General features: G+C 34.2%; 1 protein-coding gene across 3 annotated transcripts in view; it reads left to right on the plus strand.

The window, feature by feature from the left end:
- Positions 1-16,520, plus strand: part of LOC144965848 (solute carrier family 12 member 2-like) — a 43,407-nt gene extending 26,887 nt beyond the window's left edge. For 2 of the 3 annotated variants that reach the window (XM_078901630.1, XM_078901629.1), the window contains 17 exons: positions 2,439-2,685; positions 3,066-3,265; positions 3,648-3,771; positions 4,302-4,403; positions 4,909-5,064; positions 6,403-6,502; positions 7,687-7,798; positions 8,567-8,701; positions 9,383-9,489; positions 9,934-10,019; positions 11,428-11,717; positions 12,742-12,817; positions 13,022-13,136; positions 13,596-13,682; positions 14,791-14,908; positions 15,542-15,609; positions 15,824-16,520. In XM_078901630.1, the coding sequence (XP_078757756.1) occupies positions 2,439-2,685; positions 3,066-3,265; positions 3,648-3,771; positions 4,302-4,403; positions 4,909-5,064; positions 6,403-6,502; positions 7,687-7,798; positions 8,567-8,701; positions 9,383-9,489; positions 9,934-10,019; positions 11,428-11,717; positions 12,742-12,817; positions 13,022-13,136; positions 13,596-13,682; positions 14,791-14,908; positions 15,542-15,609; positions 15,824-15,959 (2,259 nt within the window). In that variant the 3' untranslated portion in view covers positions 15,960-16,520. The remainder of the gene's footprint in view (positions 1-2,438; positions 2,686-3,065; positions 3,266-3,647; positions 3,772-4,301; positions 4,404-4,908; positions 5,065-6,402; positions 6,503-7,686; positions 7,799-8,566; positions 8,702-9,382; positions 9,490-9,933; positions 10,020-11,427; positions 11,718-12,741; positions 12,818-13,021; positions 13,137-13,595; positions 13,683-14,790; positions 14,909-15,541; positions 15,610-15,823) is intronic. The other variant, XM_078901631.1, reaches the window with a different exon arrangement.
- The last annotated feature ends 208 nt before the right edge of the window (positions 16,521-16,728 follow it).

Raw genomic sequence — 16,728 nt, forward strand, 5'->3', positions numbered from 1 at the left:
TGATTGTCAATTTATTTTAAAATAACAGTTCACTTTGATTATCTGATCATTAATCCTCCCCCCCCCCTCCTCTTTTTCAATGCATTTATCACGATTTTTTATTGTCAAAAAATGGATATTATTTATTTTTTACTATTATTATTATTACAATGGTGATCAAGAGTAAGATAAATACACTGATATTATATGATTATTACTAGTATTAGTATTACATCGATATCACGTGCTTCAACTGATTCACAATGATCATTTCTGTTATCCACGATGCTTCGGTTGTTTTAAATAGTATTAGCTATCTAGTAGGCGTCCTTTTTTTTTTTGTCGCAGCACTGGAGAGAGAGAGAGAGAGAAGAGAGAAGAGAGAGAGAGAGAGAGAGAGAGAGAAGAGAGAGGAGAGAGAGAGAGAGAGGAGAGAGAAGGTGGTGTGTGTGTGTGTGTTTTGGTGTGTGTGTGTTGGTGTACATAAAACTAATTTATGCAACGTTTTACCACTACCACGAAACAATTTTCATTTTACCACCTCAGTTTAATCTCTCATCAGTTCTCTCTGACAATTGAACTTTGAACCTATAACTTTAACACAGCTACGTCATTCCATCTTCACGATTCGCACCTCATCGCGATATTCTTTTATGTTGACTCGTGGTACAGGCAACGGGTTTGAGAGAAGATAGATATTGAATGACATTATCAAAAGCGATGTGATCAAAGCTGGCGGATGGTTGTGTAACATCAAAGACCAGTGACTGGTCTACAAGGCCTATCATATTCGTGGGTATGTGTGATTAGAGTAGGAGGAGCTTTCTTGACTTTGCTGATGACCGACTGGTGGATAATTGAAATTAGAATTGTCCTTTTTCAGCAGCCAATTGGAGGAGGGCAATTGTAAAAAGCTGATTGGACGCTCATGGAAAGAAAGCAGTTTGAGGGACATGGAAGGAAATTGCCGGAGAGCATGGAGTGGGGAGGAGTAAATTATATTGAATGAATTGATAGTAATTTGGGGCGTTGGGAAGTTAAATAAAACTCTCGGAAACAGGTGATGAGTCAATTCTTCGGTCGCAAATGATTCATTAAAATTCTTTATTCTTTCTTTCTTTCTTTTTTTAAAATTTCCTTTCTGTCAGAGTGGACATATAAAGGCGAATTCCAATTTATTTTTTTTAAACGGGCATTTAGAACGATATTTTAAAGAGAAATTATTGCGTTTACCAAAATTAGCAGGCGTTTAGGTGATAGCCACTATATTATTTTCATGAAAATGATCATTATCATCATCATCATCATTATTATTATTATTATTATTATTATTATTATTATTATTATTATTATTATTATTATTATTATTATTATTATAGTTTAGATCTATACAAACGTCAAAGGAATGTATGTAACATATCTTTTTCTAAGAATTGTCAATTGCCATTACTAAAACCAGTTCGTTTTGATCATTTGATCAACAAACTCCTACAATTCGGTGATTACGCATTTTTAAAAATTGCTGTCAAAAAAGGATATGGCTGTACAGGTGAGCGGATATCTCAACAATGCTTCATTACAAAACGACTCTGATTATATATTTTTACTCTGTGAATATTGATGATTATTGCAGTATTTCTCATTTATTTATATATAAACTCAGATAACTATGTAATGTTTGATTATATCGTTTGACGTAATTAAAATTTCGGACCCATTTTTATGGTTATTTCCTATAAAATCTAATCCCAAATGATCTACTAAAATTATATCAAATAAAAGTATGTAAATCACTAGTTATGACTCTAAAATATCTTATTGCAACATCTAATAGCATCTTTACTACGCCACTTTGAACTTGAGAAAAAAATCGTCAAAATAGGAAAAGTTGCTCAGTCGCCCTTTCGGCACAGGCCGTGACTCGTCATCTGTTATGAACTAGCGTCCGGCAAAATTTACCTGTCGAACTAAAGTGAAAGCAGTAAACGGCTGTGATTTGATTAATTTGTGAAAATACTCAGAATATTTAGTTTGTGAGACCATATAAAACAAAGGCACAGGCATTTTCTTTAAGCATGACTCAATCTTAACGGATTGATATGTTAAGAATACTGTAGTATACTGATATTAACAAAAAAAAAATATATTCAGAATCACCAAATATTGTTTCAAATATCAATTAGAATATTATGTTGAGAAAGCTACACTTATAGGTGAACAGATTCAATGCACTCATGAAACATGGACGATTAATTAGAAAAGAAAAAAATATTTTATTTAAATTAGCATAGTTTCTATATTTATTTATAATTGTGGTTGGGGGGGGGGGGGTAGTTTCATTTCATCATATTTTTATTCATTTTGATAACTACTTGTATTTATTTTCCTTTTTTTGTGACGGCCTCTTCAATAAGCTTTAAACAGTCATTTGTTACTATTGTTCTCTCCCAATCACCAAGAATGCATCAAAGTCAATTCCAAAGGGGACGTTCCTATCTATCCTAATCACTACTTTGGTCTACCTGGTCTTGGCCGTATTCCTTGGTTCATGTGTTGTCAGAGAGGCCAATGGAGTTGTGCCCTCTTCACCCTCCGCTAATAATAACAAGGTCAACCTCACAACCATCCCCACCCCTACCCCCTCCAACAACGCAATATCTACACCACCAAGCAATGCCTCTTATCAACTGCCTTCAAATGCACAAGGTAAATGTTATCATCTTTTTGTCCCAAGTTACCAGTTGTATGTTGTCGTTCTTGTCATTGTTCCCATCATTATTTATACCATCCCCATCATCATTATGCCGATCATCATTATTATCATCAGACTGATTACCATCTGGGCCATTATCATCATAATCATCTTCATCGTCATCAGCACTAAAGCTTCACCATTTCTCACACTATTTCTCCTCATTTTGAACAATCAACAATGCATCCGCACTAAAACTTCACCATTTCTTACACTATTTCTCCTCATTTTGAACAATCAACAATGCATCAGCACTAAAACTTCACCATTTCTCACACTAATTCTCCTCATTTTGAACAATCAACAACGCGTCTTCCCATTTCTACATCCACAGAAAAGTCTGTCGCTGTTCTTGATATAAATTTTGTCCAAAACTGCAGTTTATCCCCCGATGGCTGTGTCTATGGACTCTACTACGACTTCATGGTCACCGAGTTGGTGTCCTTATGGGGACCTCTCATCTCAGCTGGTATCTTTTCGGCAACACTATCATCTGCTTTGGCCAGTCTCATGTCTGCCCCTAAAGTTTTTCAGGTGAACTCTCTGATGCAAGATTCATATTTTGATCAATTCATTTATGATGCATGATGACAACTTGCCTAGAATTTAAATTAGAATTACACGTCTTGTCTCTCTCTCTCTCTCTCTCTCTCTCTCTCTCTCTCTCTCTCTCTCTCTCTCTCTCTCTCTCTCTCTCTCTCTCTCTCTCTCTCTCTCTCTCTCTCTCTCTCTCTCTCTCCTCAGTTTAAGAAAGATATGTGAAATATATAGGCCTACACAATAAACAGTTAATATTTAATAATATTTATTAAAGATCAGCCATTCTCTGTTAATTGAAATACTTAAATAATTTGAGCCATCCATCTACTTTTCCTAATATTTATATAAAAATCTCTTTATAATCTCTGATTTGCAGGCTCTATGCAAGGACAAGATTTTCCCATTGGTTCATTATTTTGGAGTGGGTAATGGTCCCAACGACATGCCAAGAAGGGCTTTCATTCTTTGTTTTGTGATAGGATTTGGATTTCAACTCGTTGGTAGGTTTCATTATTTTTATTCTATGCCTTCATGAATGGTTAGAAAATAATCCAGAATTGATATTGCTTGAAATGACTTTGTTATCGATTGCATTTATTATTACTGACAGACTTCAACCAAGACCAATATCTTGGTGAATTTCCAAAACGGAAATGCTTTATTGTTATCAAGAGGAAAAGAATGTCACCAGTATTTGAAGTGACAGGGGGCATATTACAATTCTCGTGAGACAGTGACCAGGCTCTGCAAATAAAATAAATTTTACTCCATTTTGAATATTTGAAAGAAAGATTGTTTTTCAATGCATATTTGGTTATTTAAAAATAATATAAAATTTAAGAACCAAGTGCTATTCTACACGTGAATTTTTTTTTTGTTTGTTTTTGTTAGTTTGATTTTTGTTTTTGTTTTTTTTGTTTTTTTCTAAAAGGAGAAACAAGAAAGGGAGAAAAACAAAAACCAACTGAAAATTCAAAAACAATAATTCAAGTCATATTTATTCAATTCTGTTTTCATTTTTCTTCCACAGGTGATCTGAATGCCATCGCTCCTCTTATTTCAAACTTCTTCCTAATGTCATATGCACTCATCAATTTTTCCTGCTTTGATGCATCAATTGCACGATCTCCAGGTACAAATATTTATTAATTATATCTCTGGAATTATGGAATCAGGCAACATATTATGTCCGGCTATGTGGTCTAGTGGTATGACTCTCGCTTTCGAATTGGAAGGTCTTGGGTTTGAGCCTTGCTCGGCGCATAGTTGAGTCCTTGGAGAAGGCTCTTTATTCACATTCTCTCACCGCACTCTCACCATGTAAAATGAGTACCTGGTAATTAACATTGTTGCATCTGTCTGAAAAAAGGCGTCATGTCCTCATTTTACATGTTAAATATTGCTGTTGGCCTGGGACCCCTTGTAAAGTGCTTTGAACATGTTTAGTGGATATTGCACAATATAAAAGCTCAATTATTTTTTTTAAAGCTGAATTTTATTTAAGATGATGATGGTGTTTTAAAATTATTATTAATGTTAATGTCATGAATATTAATGTTAATCATCAATGTCATCATCATCATCATCATCATCGACATCGTCGTCATCCTTTATATCAGTATATTTGTTTTTGTCAGGCTGGCGGCCATCATTCCGTTTCTACAGCAAGTGGCTGAGTCTGGCTGGATCCATTCTATGTATTGTGGTCATGTTCATCATCAACTGGATCACGGCCCTTATTACATTTGGTTGTGTGGGAAGTCTCTTCCTCTACGTTCATCACAGGAAGCCTGGTATGGTATACTTTTACTCTGAAGATTGTTTATGAGGCTGTGACAAAAGGGATATTTTGTGATGTTCGCCAATAATAAGTTATTTTGAAAAACTAATGTAAACAATTTGTCTTCCTCATTTTCTATCAGTTAAATACTGTAAAATAAACCCAAAACTGGCCATCTAGCTCCAGTAGAAGGGCAGAAATAGTTTTTCAAAGGTTCAAAAAGGTGTGGGCAGAGTATCAACTTTGCCCACATTTTTTGACCCTTTTAAAAGCTATAATAACTATAACTTTGATGCAAGACCGTCAGTTTTTGGTTTATGGTTCATTATTTATCCAGAGAAACTTATGAAAGCGAATATTTTGCTTAGTTTTGCCAAATAGCATAGTATTGGAGTATTTTTGTGGTGAACATCACAAAAACGACCTTTGCCACAGCCTCATATTCAAATTTTACCTTTTATGAAACAACTGGGAGTGGTTTGATAACGAGCATAAGGAGAATCTCATTCTAATTTTTTTTGTTCCCTTGACTTGATAGTTTGGCACTGATAATAATGATGATAAAGGTGCCTGAATGAGCTAGTTAAAAAAATAACAAAGTAGTCCTTCAGAGCCTTGAAGCTCATGGAGCCGGAGTTTATCCAGGCATCTACAGAAGGAAACAGACAATAATAATTACTTGCTACCCTTTGAATAGGATTCTAATCTTATCGCAAAGTACTTTCCACCAGATCTTTCAGATCCAGCTACTGGGTAGACAGGGGTGAGGGAGGTTGAAAAAAAAAATTTATTGACTTTACCCGGGATAGATATCGATCCCTTTGCTTGTGAAGCGAGTGCTCTGCCATCTGAGCTTGGACCCCCAAGCCAATTAGTATATTAAGAAAATATAGAGGGTAAATGTGATTCACATGTCAAAACAATGCAATACAAATTTTTTTTTAGTAATTTCAGCACTTGGCCTTCCGCAGACAAAACATGCGTGAATTAAAAAAAAAAAAAATTTGTTTTTCGCTATGCGAGTCACATTTACCCTCTGTTCATTTTCATTACAAAACAAATTGTTGCCCAGTTTTGAATCACCTGTCAAAATTGATGGCTATGTTATCTCACTTAGAATAGATAAAATTGCTATTTAAAAAGAGAAAAAGTAAAGTAACTAAGGCTAAGCGCTATTATTCAGAATTGCTAGAAAATGCCAATAACGCTCTGATAGAAACTTCACATCTAATCATCTATGGTCAAAGCTGCAAGCTCTTATCTGTAATTCTATTTAATTATAATCACCCTATAAGTGAAGAATATTTGTGACTTTTATCTCATTATATATTTTAAAAAAAAAATGCTCCAGATGTCAATTGGGGCTCATCCACCCAAGCTCATGTCTACAGAAGTGTTTTACAGTCAGCTTTGAAATTGATACGCATTGGTGAACATATAAAAAATTTCAGGTAATCCATTAAAGTGATGAATAAATGTCTTCTTCTCCACGTCATTTTCACATTTCAATTCAAAATAGCAAAACTTTTTATTTGAGTCATTTAGTTGCGTCTGATGTGTTGAAAATTGCTTAGATGCCCATTTATTTATCTATCTATCTATCCATCCATCCATCCATCCATCCATCCATCCATCCATCCATCCATCCATCCATCCATCCATCCATCCATCCATCCATCCATCCGTCCATCCATCCATCCATCCATCCATCCCATCCATCCATCCATCCATCCATCCATCCATCCATCCATCCATCCATCCATACATCCATCCATCCATCCATCCATCCATCCATACATCCATCCATCCATACATCCATCCATTTTATTTATTTATTTGTTATTTTTTTTCCTATTTACTTATACATCATGACATTGTTTTTGAGAATTTTTTGAATTTTTTTTTCTGTAATCCTTCCTTTTTCCTTTTAAAAGTATGGTGCAGTTGGAAAGGAGGATTAATACCTTATTTGATGATCATTTAAGTAATTGGATTGTTCAGAAGTTGTTAATAGTTTGAGCTCTTGTGTTTGACTCAAATTAAATCAATATGGTAATAAAAGATCGATAATAATATGTAGCATTTGTATAGAATATAACCATGACTGTGTCATGCTCTATGCATTTAAAAAAACATTTTCAGATCACTTGAGAATAATGGTCTTTTTCCCATCAGTTTTTGCATTGCTAGTCGATCATCCTATGATGATTTGGCATTGCTCCATAAACATTATTCTTAATTACCAGGCAATGGAATAAAGTTGAAAATACAAAAGACTTACACTTTTTTTTTATACTTACAACCTTGGGGTTCCTAATGAAAAAAAAATAGTAATAGCACAGCAGGCCTGATTCCACTCGTGGAACAACGTACTTGCTGATCAAAATTTTGAGCAATACTGAGACAAAGCACTGCAGACTTTCAGGAAGGTCCCAGATTTTTTTCTCATCTTCTTTGGATATACAATATCGACAGTAATGTTCAAATTGAATGTGTCAATTAGTTTAATTGAGGAAGAGGAAATTTGCTTTTACAGGAGTCCTGCCCTGTCAAGTTTTTGCTTAACAACTCAGCAAAATCCTTGAAAATACCATGTTTGATTTTAATAGCTTTTTAATCTGTTGAACTTGATCAGACCTCAGATATTGGTGATGTCAGGAGAACCAGACATGAGACCTGCCTTGGTAGATTTCTGTAGTCACATCACCAAGAAGACTGGCCTGATGGTGTGTGGAAACGTCATCATTGTGAGTTGGTTTTGAACGTTTAACAATAATAATGATAAAAATACTAATAATTATAATAATAATAACAATGATAATAATAATAATAATAATAATAATAATAATAATAATAATAATAATAATAATAATAATAATAATAATAATAATAATACTACTGATAATAATAGTTATAATTATAATAAATAGCACTTGTTATAACGCTTTGCACCATCTAAACAGGCATTAAGCGCTTTGCACTGAAATGTAAGTATTAATTAATACATAAACAAATCATTTATTGATTACGTTTGGAACAAGTGAGTTTTTAGTTGTGTTTTAAAAGTTTGAAAGGATGAGGATGATCTAAGAAATGTGAGTAGGGAATTCCAACATAAATCCTTAATCTTATCAAATTGAAATTCACTAGTCAGGAGAATGAACTGAATCAGCATTTTATTATTCGTCTTTTTAGAAATGCAGAATGCATTTTTTGTCATCTTACCCCTTATTTTCATGGGTTCCTTGTACTCATAATACTTAATAATATCTGAAATAAAAAAATTTCCCCCATATTATATTTTGTCAGAGCACGGATGAGGAATGTGTGTAGTTTTAATTATAGTTTCTATACAGAAGTAAGAACAAGAGATGAAGTAAGGTAACAAGAAATGACTATAATCAATAATTGATAAGTAAATAGTCAAAAGGTGATTATACATTTTTAGATAAAGATAAGAAATTATTGTTAAATGGTCATAAATTTGATTATTATTATTTTTTTTTTCACTGCAGGGTCAGCAAATGGATAATCTTGGCATGCTACAGTCAGAAGCTCCTTATGCCTACTTTAGAAAGAGACACATCAAGTCGTTTTACTCTGCTTGTACAGCATCAAGTTTCCAGCTTGGAACCCAGTCACTTATGCAGGTTGGTATTTGAAAAGTTCGTTTATTATTCATGGATGGTGGAAATGATGGAAGGACACGTGATTTATACAACAACAAAAAAAATATATATATAGTAAATCGAACACATCATGGAAAAAATAAAGATTTAAAAAATGTTGATTTTCTAGATTAATTTTTGGTTTTTAAAAAAAAAATTTTATGTGTTCAATTTACTATTTACTTTCCCCCTTTACAATTGTTTTTCTTAATGTTCAAATTTATGTGAATAAAAAAGACTATAAAATTGTATTCATGTAGACATATCATAGGGCAAAATGGTTTTTCTCTTCCCGTTGCCCAGCTTGTGGTCTGACAAAATTCATTTTATCAAACCCTAATGGGCATTTCTTTATGATTGCATCAAATTTCATGTTCCTAAATTTAATGGCTTAAGATATTTACTGATTTATGATATTGATAATACCCATGTCAAATTGATTTTTAAAAAAATGTAGTTCTAATATCCTGTGAAATTGAAAACATATTCTAAATTTTGTAACTTTTACTAATAAAGGAAGACTATTTCCTCTCATTTACATATTCCAATATCACATTGAAAATGTTAATGAGTACAAAGCAAATACCATGAAGCTGTGCCAAGCACCATCTTCTCATAGAAGGTAAAAGAATTAATTAATTTCCTGTTTTGATTTTCTTGTAGAATGTCGGCGTTGGTAAATTTCGTCCCAATCTCCTCATCTTGGGTTACAAATCGAACTGGCAGAGAGACAGGCCCCAAAATGTACAACAGTATCTTGGAGTCATTCAGTAAGGATGAATTTTGATTGAATTTTTTTGGTTTTTTTTTTTTCATATATGGACATAGCTTAAGACGAAGATGATTTTTCTCAGGGAGTCAAGATGTATTGTAGGAAAATTATAGAAAACATTTTGATTCCTCGTAATTTCTGGTAAAACATTCCTATTGTATAGCCTTTTATATTAAAATGCAGCCTATGATTGTATTGATTAGATCAATCTTATAAAAAAGCATTCATGTTTGGTTAAAGAAATCAATATTAATATTTAATGATCTTTTTAAAAAAAAAAAAATTAGAAACAACAAAATGACTTCATTTTCTGACTTATTCAACGAAAAAATGGAATAACTTTATTTTTAAGATAGTCTTAAAATGAATGTGATTATTTTCATAGTTTTATTTCGCCTTCAAACTCACTCATTTCACAAGAATATGATACAATTTATTTCAGTGACGCATTTGACCTGAAATTTGGTGTGGGCATTCTTCGACTGAAAGGAGGATTTGGCCTGGATGACTTGGCTGGACTCGAGGATGGTGAGAATTTCTCTGAGTTCTAATTCGGGTCGTATTTTTAAAATAGAAAACATTTTAAAAAGTTGAAGTTAATAGCAATGAATAAAGGGAATAGAAATTTCAATTTAATTCACAATGACAAATGTTTATTGCCTTAGCAAGGCTGGCCTTTCATCTCATTTTCAACATAGCTTTCACCTTACTGACTATTCTCAGGATTTTTCTCAAACTGTCACAAGAATTGATTTTTTAAAAATCAAACTGAAAAGCACTAATTACATACTGTACATAATTTGTTCAAAATGAAGAGCTATACAAAACAGCATTCAGCTCTACTATGTATTTACAAAGATTTCTCTTCAAATTTTGTGGTGTATAAAGCAAGTCTGAATAAGACGAAATTTTCATTTAATTGTAACGAATATGACGATTCTCCCTAGAATTGGTAAGAAGATTGTTAAGTGTCTTTTTCATCATGCTTTGTTGTCTTTGTGAATTAAATTGAAGTTTCTATTCTCTCTCTTTTTTTTTCATTGCTGTTTACTTCATCATTCTTCAAACAGCAACATTAACATAGCATTACAGTTTAAGTCAAACTCAATTCAATAATTATTTTTTTTAAAAGATGCCATTTTAATTTTTTAAAAATATGAGTACATAAGCCAATGTGGCCTGAGCCCCCCAAAAATCGTAGTGTTTACAAAAGGTTTTGATCCTGATCTCTCTTCCCCCCCCCCCCCCCCCCTCCCCTCCTGTGTCTCATCACAACACCAGTAGCAAGTCCTGATGAAATATTAACATAACTCATAAAAAAATCTGGTGTTTGATATAAATGTTAAACTTGTTTAACAAAAAAAACCTTGTTTGAATGAATCACCTTGAAGAGAACATAAATTGAGAAGAAAAAAAAAGATCAATTATCAATCTCCTGTTTGAGATGTATTGATCATTTTATTTTTCTGATTTCTTTTTTTTTCCTATTGTTTGTTAGTCAGTATGGAACTGCAGTATGGTGTCTCGTCTATAATAATAAAAGCACTGTCAACGACCAGACATATGACAAGAAACTCTGGCCCCAGGGATTTTGTCCCTAGGTAAAGCACTTCACACACATTATCCCACTCGATTCAGGTGTTGATGAGTACCTGGTTATAGGCAGTGATGGGTATTGTAAGAGTGTTAGTTTGAAATGGATGCCTAAACAGGCAACTTGTAATTTATGAAATGGAAATGCTTCCATATAGCCTACCAGGGAAATAAATAAATCATTTTCAGCGCATTGAATATGGTTCATCGGAGGAGAGATTGCCCTATATAAATGTTCCTATTTATTTATTTAATTTTTTTTTCCCTTAAATTTTGTGTCAGATATTATTAATTAACAACATCAAAAACCTTTTTTAAAAAAAAACTATTTGATACTGTGCAGATGGAAGTGATGATGATAGTCCTAGAGAGACACCCCAAAAAGACAAGAACAAAATTGTGGATTTAAAGAAGGACAGCAATCATAGTCAAGGAGGGAACGGGGATACCATAGAAATGTTGGAGAAAGACGAACAGTTGAAGGTTGAAATGAAGGAAGATGGCACCAAGATTGTTTCTATGTCTAATGATAAAGTGATCGAGGAGGAAGACGAGGACGAGGAGACAGGGGGGAACGGAGATGTCCACACTCACCAAAACAATCCTCTCTTATTGAGTCAAATCAATAAAGATGTAAGTCACTGTTATTATATAATATTATCTCACCTTTGTTGAATACTTTTCCAGGGATGCTCTTTTTCTGGCTAAAGGGTATATCGTGCGGCTATGTGGTCTTGTGGTATGACACTCACTTTCGGATCGGAAGGTCCTGGGGTCGAGCCTCGCTCGGCGTATAGTTGAGTCCTTGGAAAAAGGCTCTCAATCTCTTACTGTACTCGGGTGTAAAATGAGTACTTGGCCGTTAGCAGCGTTGTCTGTCCGAAAAAGATTGTTGTATCGCCTAACAGGTGTCATGTCTCGTCCTACATATTAAGTGTTGCTGTTGGCCAGGGACCCCTTGTAAAGTGCTTTGAGCATGTTTTGTAGTATTGCGCTATATAAAAAAGCTCAATAAAGTCGAAAAAACGGCTTTTTAAAAATCGGCCGACTGAGCTTGGTCACTATTGGTGAGTTGTTTTTTTAAAGATGAAAATATTGGTTGTTTAAAGGCAACAGTCAAGGTGAGGCTAGATATTTATCCTTTTCTATGATTTAAGGGTGGTAACATTTGATGTTGAGAAGCTTTGTATGATGTATTTTCATATGTGCTCTTTAAAGAAAATTTTTATTTTTTATTTTAGCAAATGGCATCCCTGCTCTTCTTTTAAAGATCGATGTCTACCCTGTAGTGATTGGGTAGCTGGGTCTGGCAGAAAGTACTTTGTGATAGACTAAGGTAGCAAGCAATTTTTATTGTCTGTTTCACGCTATAGAAACTGATTAACTCTGGCTCCATGGAAAACATTGCATTGAACTATTTGTAAGAAAAAGAAGGAAAAAGTCACAACTACCACAACCAAAACCATCCATCACCACTATCATCACCATCAATACTAATAATCACCTCATCATGATGGTAATTGTATATTGGGGGTAAATGCAAAAATATTGAATTGCTTTTATTTTTTTATTTTTAATTAAAAAAAACAAACTTTTTTATTCAAACAGTTCGACCAATGAATTCATTTCTTTATTTTTCCCAACTATTTTTATTCAGGTGTTGAAAACAATGAACAAATTCCATAACAAAGTAAAAGGAACAATAGATGTGTGGTGGTTGTTTGACGATGGAGGTAAGTTGGTGAATACACTTCAGATGACTATTTTTAGATTTCACTAATATTCTTTTATTATTTATTTATAATCAGTGTGTAGATGTATAACTTATTGTTAAAGTGTATTGAGGCTTAGGCGAAGGCACTGTGTTATGTATTGTGAATCATGAAATTACATAATTTGAATATGTTTTAACATATGGTAATGACTTATTCCCTTAGGTCTGACCCTTCTCCTTCCTTACATCTTGACCACCAAGTCTCACTGGAGGGGTTGCAGGTTACGAGTGTTTGCTGCTGGTACCAAGAGTGGCGACCTTGGATATGAGCAGCGACAGTGAGTACTCAATGTTTGTCACATTTCATTCACCACATTTCAACATATCCTTTTATCAATGAACAATAAATATTTATGTTCAGTCATTGTCTGGTTACTTTAAGGCCACAACTGATCACAATTTGCAGAAAAAGAAATAGTGAAACTGTGAGGTCTTAAATGTTTGTTGTTTATTTTTTTTTTAACCAGTTAACTGCCATACTTTGGAAAAACTCGTACAAAGTCCCAGGTTTGAGAGTTTTTGCCAAGATGAAGGCCATTTAAATCGACCGATATTTGAAGATCAAGTTTTCTGGCCAAAATTTTTAAGTACATGTTTTTCTGGAGTAGGGCAGTTTACTGGTGAAAAGGTAAAAAAAAAATAAGATATGGTACCGGCCAATATGTGAAATATCCCCACCTTCTCTATTTTTATCATTGAAATGTTTATGATTTGTTGCTTTGTTTATATTATTTTAGACTTGCTACTCTGCTTGCCAAGTTTCGTATTGATTGCAAGGACATGACCATCCTTCCAGAAATCAACAAGAAGCCAAGTGAAGAAAGGTAAACCACATTCTATTTTTCCACATTTTAATCATTGTTTTAATAAAAATTGAATAGAGGTGAGTGGAAAATCCGAGGGACCAGTTCCAAAATCCACAATAGGCTCTTTTGTGTGTCATTAATAAAACGTAATTCTCTCATAATTCAAAATTATTCACATGCAAAGAGACTTAATGAATTTATACAGAATAAGGGTTTGGGTTATTTTTCTCTTCTGACTCCTCAGTCCATCCAGCAGTTGAGAACGTCCGCCCTGGCACTATGCTATTCCACTGTGGAGTATTGCGCTCCAGTGTGGGGTAGAAGCAGAAACGTTGAGAAGGTTGATGTAAAACTTTGCAAGTCAATGCACATAGTGTTAGGAACACTGGCAACAACGCCTAGAGAATGGGGCCCGATAATGGCAGCGATCCAGCCCCTGATGTCCGGAGGGAGACGATTACGGTAAACTGGCTAAATAAGATCAGAGAGAGAGAGGGAATGGGGATACCCCTCTGAAGCGCATTATGGACGGCGACCCCGTTTCGAGCCGAAATAAGTCTCAGCAACCCTTGTACGCAGCTTCCCTGACTACGGACAGAGATGCATATACGAGATGGAAGTCGGTTTGGACGAATTCAATCTCTTGTGAGGGTGGGGACGTACACTCCTCTAAGTTTGGTGAGAAGTTGCCAGGCTTTGATTCCAGTAAGAGGAGACACTGGGTGGCTGCGAATCGACTTCGGTCGAGGAGCTGCCTAACAGCAAGTGCGCTTCATCAGTGGGGACTTTCCACCTGTCCCACATGTACCCGATGTGGGCAAGAACCCGAAACGGCAGAGCATCTAGTGGAACGGTGTGTTGTGATGATGCTACCAGGCAGGTTCGCGACGGTGCACGAATGCGGACTGGACTTTGCTGATTGGGTCGATCGTCATAACATAGTAGTGTGAGAACCATAAGAGGCTGCTGGCATTGCAAAGTGTTGCAATTTCACTTTAAAAAAATTTCATGTTTCATATTAGGGTTTATATATGACTTTAATGACATACTTTAAGCATCCCACTCTTGGGTCCATTTTTTTTCTCTGGTACTTGATATATATATATATAATATTCCTTTATCTCAGTATCAAACTGTTCAATGCATACTTGTCTGACTGGAAACTGAATACAAAGAAAGGGGAAACGAAGGAGGAATTCCCCTGGAAGACCACAGAGGAAGAAATAGAGCTTTTGAAAGAAAAGGTAAATATTATTGTTGGATTTTTACAGATTATGAAATTTATGTAGACAAAATATTTCTGAAGTTTGGTCATTGATTTTTTATTCCAATAACCTAAGACTTTTTTTTTTCCAGTAGCTGTTTGGTTGTTTTTCCCACAAATTTTGAGATACATATAACAGTAAAGTGCATTAGATATTAATAATCTGTTTTTAATTCAATGGTTCAAAGTGAACATAATTTTTACATATTATATTTCTTTGATAAGAATCATAGAAAAGATGGTCATATCTTTTCGAAAATTTAAATAGTAATACAAGCTCAAAGTGTTTTTGGGTAGCTTAACAATAAGACAACATTTTTATACCAATTTCACTTTGAAGATTTGAATTTTAGTAGTGTAACTTTAGCCTTTGACCCGTAGGTCCCAGGTTCAATTCCTTATGTAAGCGGTGCAAATTTGAGTCCTTGGAAAAGGTTTCTTACATTTTTCTCAGCACAATTTAGATGTAAAATGTCTTGGCCTAAATATTTAGTGTTGTTGTTGGCTTTGTAAAAGTGTTGAGCTCATTTAGTGAATATGGCTCATTCTAAAAGCTCACATATGTATTTATTTATTTATTTTGTTTCTTTCTTAAAAATGTTTTTTCATCCAGACATATCGTCACATCAGGCTAAGAGAACTTCTTCAGGAAAAATCCAAGGACTCTTCTCTGGTTGTAATGTAAGTGGACATGTATTTGAAAATTAGAATGTAGAACATATTGCTAAAGAACAGATATGAATTTCCTTTTTTATATTTTCACCACGGCCATAGTGGCCTTAAATTATGGATGAAAGGTATCCTTGATTTGAAATATATTTTCAAGAAACTACTTTTGTTTTGATTGTGTTTGTATGAGAAGTCGTGTACAATTCTTATCATTTGTCCATTTCAGGACCTTGCCGATGCCTCGCAAAAGCACATGTTCTGCTGGACTCTATATGTGTTGGATCGACGCATTGACTCGTGACATGCCCCCTATCCTTTTGGTTCGAGGAAATCAAACAAGCGTGTTGACGTTTTATTCATAGCATTTGTTGGTCATCTGTCCATCCATCCATCCATTTACCTATCTATCCATCCATATTGTTTCTTGTTATCCTTTCAAGGTTTCAGATCAACAAAAATCTTTATTGGAACTACAGTGCTTATGCTAATGAACTTACTCTTGCAAACTCTGTCTCTGATTATACACAACTGTTGTTTTACTAACTACTGCAAAGAATTCTATATTTTTGTGACAGTTTTAGCTTCTTTCATATTTGCTTTGAACTAACCACATTTTAACAAACCTGTGAATCATGTGAGTTCCTGCTCAAACACACATATCCTGACATACGTCCTTGTAATGTTATCAATAGTATTTTGTGGCAATGTCCTTGTAATTTAATAATCTGGGATCGACCACGTTGAGACCCATTCATTGTTCACTTATTTAATGAACTAAGCAGATTAGTCTCTGCTTACGGCAAGATCTCATTTTTTTTTTTTTTATCAGTCATCAATTTGTTATAATTTCTTATATCAACCCAGTGCTACATGGCTAGGATTGTCTCAATTTTTACTCCTTTCAATTTTCAACTAAAAAGAAAGAATGATTGCATCAATATCAACAATACATTTATTTTAGTATATTGGCTTTTTTAAAAAACATGTTGAAATGGAGGTTTATGAATTAGTTTTCTTTTTGTAACCTTTGTTTATTTAATTCAAATATAATCCCATGTATGGGATCATTATGTCTTTGCTGCAGACGAGCAATTTTCGGAACAACTGACAGATCTTATGGTGTGTTTTTTT

The sequence above is a fragment of the Berghia stephanieae genome, chromosome 2, assembly GCF_034508935.2.
Source record: "Berghia stephanieae isolate SIO BIC M18660-M18661 chromosome 2, UCSD_Bste_1.3, whole genome shotgun sequence".
NCBI lineage: Eukaryota > Metazoa > Mollusca > Gastropoda > Nudibranchia > Aeolidiidae > Berghia > Berghia stephanieae.